The sequence below is a fragment of the Tursiops truncatus genome, chromosome 4 (assembly GCF_011762595.2).
Source record: "Tursiops truncatus isolate mTurTru1 chromosome 4, mTurTru1.mat.Y, whole genome shotgun sequence".
NCBI classification, from domain to species: domain Eukaryota; kingdom Metazoa; phylum Chordata; class Mammalia; order Artiodactyla; family Delphinidae; genus Tursiops; species Tursiops truncatus.
The window spans coordinates 72,500,204-72,508,473 of record NC_047037.1 but is presented as its reverse complement, the minus strand read 5'-3'; the positions used below and the strand labels follow the sequence as shown (position 1 = coordinate 72,508,473).

At 50.3% G+C, this 8,270-nt stretch overlaps 1 protein-coding gene across 1 annotated transcript in view; it reads right to left on the bottom strand.

The window, feature by feature from the left end:
- Window positions 1–1,013, bottom strand: part of MUC4 (mucin 4, cell surface associated) — a 61,244-nt gene extending 60,231 nt beyond the window's left edge. Inside the window, 1 exon segment of the mRNA XM_033855703.2 lies at window positions 932–1,013. Coding sequence (XP_033711594.1) covers window positions 932–1,013 — 82 coding nt within the window.
- Window positions 1,014–8,270: the final 7,257 nt, after the last annotated feature.

Sequence of the window (8,270 nt, the reverse complement as noted above, 5' to 3'; positions counted from 1 at the left end):
CCTTGGGTGAAGGCTTCCCCGGGCCTGCTGAGGAGGGGAGGGAGCTGTGATTATATCTTTGGTTTGGGCTCCTGACCCCTCACCGTCTCCTGGCCCCAGAAACTTTCAGAAGACTCAGACACCCAGAAATACAGAATGAAACCTGGCCCTGGGGCCAGGGGGGCAGCTTGGAAGGTAGTGAGGAAGGGACAGGGGACCCAGGGGGAGCTTCCCCAAAAGGCCTTAGTTCCAGCTCTAGTTGCAGCTCCAGATAGAGGCGGGCAGGCAGGGTGTAGAGGAGGCCAAGGCCAACGCCAGGGCTATGAGCCCTGCCCTGGGGGCATTAGCCCAAGAGGAAGCTTTTAAACCCAAGTTCAGAGGCAAGAAGCCGACTGCCTGTCTCAGCTGCCCGTCTCAGCTGCCCTTTTGTCCTGCCTTTTTTCTCCAAGTCAGTCGTTTCTTTTCTCCCCTGGTCCTTCCTTTCTATCCTGCCTGTCTCCTCCGATTCCCTCCTCTCTCTGGATGTACTTTGCTTTGATTCATCTGTTTCTCACCTGTCTTTTCCTCTGACTCTATATCTTTCTGCAAGTTTTTCTTCTGGGTGTTATCCAGCTTTCCTGTTTTTCTGTGTCATTCCTTCTCAACTCTCTCTCCCTTTTTCTACAGTTCTGCCTACCTGTCTCTTTCCACAAAATAAGCCCTGGTTCCCCCAGTGAGTTTCCCCAAACCAGGACACTCCCCCATCTCCCTGCTTCTCTCTGTCTCTACATCCTCCTCCCTCGGTCTCTTTAGCGTTCTCCCTCTCTCTCCCCTATATTGTCCCATCTCTATCCATTCACCTCTCTCTACCTCTCTGTCTCTCTCCCCATGACAGACCCCAGCTCCTCGGATGGGATCGGCGACGTCAGCTGCTACCCTGTCCCCAGAATGCTGCCCCAGATGCATCACTTACCCAGGAGCACTGGCCCAAGGATGCAGGAACACAAGCAGCTCAGGAACACCCAGGGGACCCTCCTGCAGTGGACACCCCTCATGGCTCCAGAAAGAGTCCTTCACGCTCCCCTGGGAAAGCTCCTCAGCACAGAAGTGGTAGTGCAAGCAGCAGAGGTGAACCTGTCCCCACTGGCTGCTGGCCTTAAACAGGTGTATTTCCCTGAGGGGCCAGAGTACCAGGGGAAGCGGACAAAAGAAGGTGGGGCCCCTGCCAATCATCCTTGACCCATCTTTCCTTTCCTCAATCTCCACCCCCTTCCCCTACCAGGAAAAAATAAAAAATATAAACAGGCTGCTCTGTTCCTAGTCAGCCTGGGCCAAGTAGCGGGAGGGATGGGAGGGGCATGTAGGGGAATAGAAACCAGGACACACGGAAATGAGGGCCCCCCGTCCTGCCTGGTGTCCTGGGCTGCCCCTTTCTTGCCGGCGTTTCGGACTGCCACAGCGGGAGCAGCCGGGTCATTTCAGGAGGAAGGGCAGGGCAGAACAGGAAAGAGAGGGGCTAAGAGGGAGTGAGTTTGGGGCTGTATGAATAGGAGAGTGAAACTTGAGGAGACCCTAAGAAATATGGCAAGTGGGGGGAACAATGTGGGGTGAGAGGTGGGAATCAGAAATACCCCCCCACCCCGTATGCTACTTGTGGGATGGAGGACTGGGCTCGGAATATCTGCTCAGTGCTAGGCACAAGGTAGACCCTCACCAAATGGTGAATTTCCTCTTTCCAGGACAGGACGCAGCAGAACCAGGGTCCAGAAAGCCCAAGGCAACCTGGGAAAGCTGCTTGAGAGATCTGGGCTGGGTAGTGTGGTAGAGAGTAGAACCTGGGGAGAAGGGATTGTGAGCCCATGAGGAAGTGGGGCTGCTCCTGGAGACCTTGGAGACCAGGGCACCCCATTTTGACTTCTTGGGACTCACAAGCATAACCAAGAAGGGACAGGAACGCCAAACTGAGCGTGTCAGGCAGAGTTTGAAGGGGAAAGAAGGTAGCCGGTATAGTTCTGCAAAGGACAGCAACAGCGATGTTCCCCCACCCTTTGCCACGGTGTGAACCCCTGCTTCCCTGGTTTCTCCAGACTTCATTCCCTGAGTGTGGGGTCTGTGGAGTGACTGGTCCCCAGGCAGGGAGCTCAGGCTCTCACTGCACAGCCTAGGATGAGGAATCAGCATTTCCACGTTCCCAGGCAGAAACCTGGAGCCATCCAAAGACGAGTGGATGGCTACACTGTGGCGCCGTCTCAGAGGACCAGGAAGGCTCCACCACCTTGTCGGCTACTTGCTTTCTGAAGCTGAAATCCCAATTACAGCCAAAGCCCAAAGGCTGGACTTTCCAGTTATAGTGCAACTACTTCAGAGAAGTAGCATGGTCCCCCCAACAGTCCCACCTCTGTATGGATCCATTGATCCCATTCTTTCCCAGGAGAAGGAAACCCATAAGGGTAAAGAATTTTAAGCATAGAGCAGTGGGACAGGATACGAGGAAGATATCACTGGAAAAAATGTACATAGACGCCAAGGCCAACTTGGTCTCTTAATCAGTTTTTCTGTGTCAGTTCTTGCTCATGAGTTCTTTCTATTAACTTGCTATGTGTTTTGTTTGGTGACATTTACTGGACTACAGTTTCCTATTTAGAAGAGAAAAAAGCATTCCAGGTTAGACCAAAGTAAGAGTTGGACATCTTGTCGACCTAACACAGCAAACCTCCCACTTTCCAATGCAAGGGACACTGGAGGCGCAGAGTGTTCTCCAGAAGCTACTGTGGTGGCCAAGACTCCAACTGGGCTCAGGATACCTGAACTTGAATCCCAGCTCTGCCACCCAAGGCGAGTCACAGCCTCTTTGAGACTTATTTTCCTCATCTATAAAATAAGGATAATATGTCAAAGAAAAAACAGAGCTGGACGGGTAGTTAAAGCATAAAAACAGATTTTATTCAGGACTCTTGCAATGTGAGAAAAGGGACCTCAGTATAGACCCAGGCTCAACTCCAAATATAGCATAAGCAAGTGGGAATTTATAGCCAAGAAGCAGGGTAAGGGTCAGTGGATAGAAAATTACTAAGAAAAGACATCAGGGGTGAGCGGATTCTGGCTAAACCAACCTAACAGGACTTTTGGCCGAAGACAGGCCAGGGTGATCAGACATCACCTTGGAGGGATGGAGGAGGATGAAGCGCCTGATCAGACATTGAGAGTTCCAGATATTGAGGATGGGACACTCTTGCTAAACTGACTTGGCAGGGCTCTTGCTAAAACCGGATTTTACAGGGAAGTGCACAGACGGGCCTAGAAGGAAGTTTAGGAGCCTGACTAAAGTTCAGTCAAACAAAAGTCTTTGTCAAATAACACCTACCCAAAAGGTTGTGAAAATAAAATGAGTTCAAACATATAAAAGTGCTTTATAGTTGTGAAGACACCTGTAGAAGGCACTTGGCCTCTCGTTTCATCCTGACACCAACCCTGAAGGTAGAAACAAGTGAGGGAAGCAGGGCATGAAGAGGAGTCTGGAGAAGAATTCCAGGCTCATTTGCATACTGAGGTCTTTCTTGCGTCCCTTTTGGGTTTTAGGATGTTGGCACGTGTGAATCTAATTCATCTTCTCCCTGCCTGCCTCCAGTTCCCTTCCCATTTCCCTTTGAGTCCAGCTACCTCTTGGCTTGCCCATTTTCCAGGGTTGGTGTGCTTCTGGGTCTCTATGACAAATGCCCCTCTTTATCTGTTTGTCCTTCCTTCTCCCCTCCCGAGGCGTCTGATGGGGACAGAGAGGGGTGAGTGAGAAGGGAAGAGATGAGTAGATTCCCAGAGGTCTGTCTGATGGAGACCTCCTAGACCTGCAGACTGCTGGGCGTTCTCGGGGGCAAGAATCTGAAACCAAATTGAGGTTGATATTCCATGGGGGGCCAGAGAGTTCAGTCTTGACTTGGGGTATCAGTAAATTGGAGCAAGGATAAGATTATGACATTTCCACGTGGAAGGAAGATACAGATGTGGCTTGAATAGACTCAGCCTGGGTTCTGGGCAGCGTGTCAAGATCTTTAAAGGAGACTTCTCTCCTAGGCTACCCAAAGTGGGAGACTCTCATCTTGGGATGGGGTTAAAATTGCTTACCTCCATATAATTTATGCCCTGATAGACCCTCATGCTGCTAATAAAGTTACTCCTGGCCAGCCTTAAAACACTTAGATTGAGATGGGGCAGGAAGTCAGATATGTATTCATCCTGATTCATTCAATCTTAAGACTTGAACTAGAGTGCCAGGCCCTGTGTATGTCCCCGTAACCCTGCAAGGTACACATCACCATCCCCACCTCACATCTGAGAAAACTGACATTCAGGGAAATGAACACGCACTCTCATCATGACTGAGTCACGGTCCGGGTTGTGTGATCAGGTGCAACTGGGGAATGCTAACTGTCCTGAATCACTCCTGCCCAGGTCACACGGGGAAGTCGCAAAGCTGGAATTCAAGCCTAGGTCTGCCTGGCTCCAAAGCCAAAGAATGGAATTAACATGCCCTGAGCGCTTATCCTCTGCTGGTGGGGGCTTATATGCTGAACGGTTATTTCCCCAAGGTAGACGCAGAGATACGCCTTTAAGAATGGATACACTGTTGGCTGCAAGGAGAGTGGTTAGTTGGTAGCGCCAGCTGTCAGCTCCTTCAGGTGCACCTCAACTTTCAAGCGAGGAGCACTCCCTTCTCATGGTGACCCTCAGGTCAATGACTGAGCAAGGCAGTGGTGCAAGGACTTGGCTAGTTCCAGTCCCACAGGATTCCTTTAAGAGGCAGTCTGCGCCCCAGAGAATCCCACAGCACCTGTAGGGACTTCGTGGCTTTGTCAGCTGTGCTGGCTCCCGCCCAATCCTGCCTCCTGCCTTTTCCTTTCACAGGTGTTATTCCCAATAAACTTTTTCATTTCACTCCATCTCAGCGTTTGCTTCCAGCAGGACCCAACCTGAGACACTCACTTAAAAGAGGATGACCATTTTACGATACAAAGACTGACCATCTGAGCTGGGTTTCAAACCCAAATCTGCACAACTCCAAGTTCTCGGACCACTGCTCTGTACTCAACAGTCCAGCAAGGGGAGGGGGTGGTGGTTATGGTCTTGGTGGGCGTGGCTCCTGCTACACAGAGGAGGGGGAGATCTGCTTGCGAGGGCAAGATTCCCAGGCTGCAAAAGATACAGACCAATGGGATTGATGCCGGTTGGGGCGGGGGCTCCCCCATGGCTGGACCCGCCACAGGAGTGTGCTATGTGTTGGTGTCAGGCCACTGCGGATGAGGGAGCCGAGGTGACAAAGGGCAAGCTCTGCTCGTGAGATCTTGGCTCCCAGACCTGGTGTTTGGGCCACACAAAGGCCTCTGTCATTCTCCCAGGATTGGGCTTCAAGGCCCTTTCTCTAAAAGTGCCCTGCGTTCTCACACCAGTTAGTTCATTTCTCATTTTCCCTCTGCGGCGGAGGGGGACTAATGCCTCCCCAAGCAACATCTTCCAGGCCTGGGGTACCCAAGAAGGAGGCTCCGTGCTGAGTGTCTGGGCAGGGGTGAAGGCGTAGACTTGAGGCCCAGGAGTCTAAATTTATCCATTCACTCAACTTGAAGGAGAAGAAAACTCAGTCCTGGAAGTTAGCAACAGTGCTCAGTCAAAAAGCCAGCACCTAGGAGCTCAGATTCACTATCTGTGACCTACGGGTAGGCTTCCCTTCTCAAATTCTGAAAGAAAAAAAGAGTCTGAACATAATTTTAGAACCAGAAGAACCTTGGCAATCATGGAGTCCACACTGCTCATTCTGCCATGGAAGAGGTGCCGGCCCACAGAAAAGGGAGTGTCCCAAGTCACACGGTTGGTCAGCGGCAGATGCGGGCTTGCACCCATGGTTCCAGTGTTCATTCTGCTCTGCGCTCTTCCTCCCATGGTTATTAGGTTGTCTTGTGCACTCCTAGAACCCCAGTCAGACCCGCCTCTAGCCTAAACCTCTGTCCACAAGCAATGCTCAGTAAGGGCTGTCATGATGAGGCCTCCTGCCCTCTCAGACAGGGCGGCCAGCAGAGACTTCCAACACAGGGTTCTGACAGAGAGCCCAGCCCAGACCTTAAAGAGTTTTTTCAAATAAAGTTTACCATCGCTGTTTTTTTCCCCTTATGAAAGTAATACATTCTCACGATAGCAGATATGGAAAATATTTAAAACTGGAGAGGAGAAAAACATCATCAGTACGTTTGAAAAACCCCTCTTAATACACTGATAGATTTCTAGCTACTTCTCCAGGAATAGCTCATATACATAGTTTTAATCTATCACATCATAGATAAATTTGGATTCTACTTTACCACATAACTTTAAACCTAAACATTTCCTCTTGTTGTTATGAAACACTTCATGCACACATTTTTAAAGTCAGCATAATGTTCCATTGAGTGGACTGCGATATAATTTATTTAATTAAGTTGGACACAGGCTATTTACTTGTCCCTATTACAAGTAGTGCAGAGATGATTTCCTATTTAAGCTCATTTCCTTAGGCTAGAATCAAGACTGGTATGTTTTGATACACTGCTCTGATCTTCCTTCTCCTACAGCAGGAAGTCAATGAACATGAATTAGCTAAGTCTACAGTGTGTGAGCGAATTCTCAGACACTTGGGGTCTAATGCTGACAGTCTAACGGTAGAGGCAGAACCAACAGTAAAATGAGATCATTAGTCAGATGAGCTAAAATCATGGTTGGATTAAGGACTCTGCAGGTGGATTGGGAAACAGGTGGAGTCCCTCAAGGATGGCTTCCTGGGTGGGCTCCCAGCCCTGATCCAGGACCAGCTGCCAGGCCTCTTATTTGAAGAACTGAGACTTGATACATAGCGCAGGTGATATTCTAGAGACAGTAATCCAGAAGGAATTTGAAAGAGGATGGGGTGGGGGAATTTAACCAGAGGATCAGAGAAGAAGAAAATGGAAATAGTCCTGGAGCAAAACCTAGCTGGGAAGTGAGGTCCTCTCCTTCTTGCCCAGCTCCCTGGGGAGAGGAACTAGCTGAAGCTGGAGGGGTCGGCCAAGGGGAGGGAAGGGGAGCAGAGCCAAGGAGTCCCAGCAAGCCCTGCTCCCCAGGATACAGCAGAGGCAACAAAACTCAGAGTCAGCCTGGCACTCCAACAGCCCTGTTATTCTGTGAACCTCTGTGCCAGGCACTGTGCCCAGCACAGGGGATGCTGAGATGAATAAGATATAGCCCCTGCCGTCACAGGGTCACAATCTAGAGGGATCTAGACATGGGGGTAGGGGCATTTACAGATGGGCCCTCTGGGTGTGCGGTCCTGAGGGCTGGGTGTATGTTGAGCAATGGAACAGACTCACTGAGGGCAGTCCAAGAGGATCTCTCTCCTATTAGTTTCCCAGGGCTGCCGTAACGAAGTACCACAAATGTGGTGGCTTAAAACAACAGAAATGTATTCTCTCCCAGCTCTGGAGGCCGGAAATCCTAAATCGAGTTGTTGGCAAAAGCACACTCCCTCCAAAGGCTCCGGGGAAGAGTCCATCCTCGTCTTCTCTACCAGTTGGTGGTTGACGGCATCCTTGGCATTTCTTGGCTTGCAGCTCCGCCACTCCAGTCTCTGCCTCCATCACCACATGGCCATCTTCCCGCTGTGTGTCTTTGTCTCTTTTCTCTTCTTATAAGGACAAAAGTCATTGGAGTACTGCCCACACTAATCCAGTATGACCTCAGTTTAACTTAGCTGATGACATCAGTGAAGACTGTATTTCCAAATATGGTCACATTCTGAGGCGACATGAGTTTGGGGGGACACTCATCCAGCGCAATAAAATCTCTTCGAAGAAAGCTTGCGAAGGGTACTTGTGGGTCGTTACGGTAGAGGACAGGTGGCCTCCTCAGGGAAGCCCGGCAGGTGAGCCCACTTCCCCCCGGGCTGGCCCTGGAAAGATATACTGGTATATATAATTTATACTTATCGTATTAGCCTAATTTAAGTGTGAGCTTGGCTTTCTAAAAATGCTTTGAAAGCTTTCATGACTGTTATTGCCTGGAGAGCCCCTGAATGTCTGATCGCTTTTAACAGTCCTGGGCAGCCAAACCCCAAAGCCCTGGTCCCTATGAGATAGTTAGGCCACCGCCCTTGGTTAGTTTGCCCCTCTGCCAAGAGCAGGCACACACCTGCAAGGACCTGGCTTTCAGAGGCCCCCCTACCCCCCACCCCATGCCATCGGAGTAAAGATCACTGTACTTTGCCTAAAGGATTAAGAACATGAAACTCATGGCTGGTTGGGCCTATCACACTGGGCTAT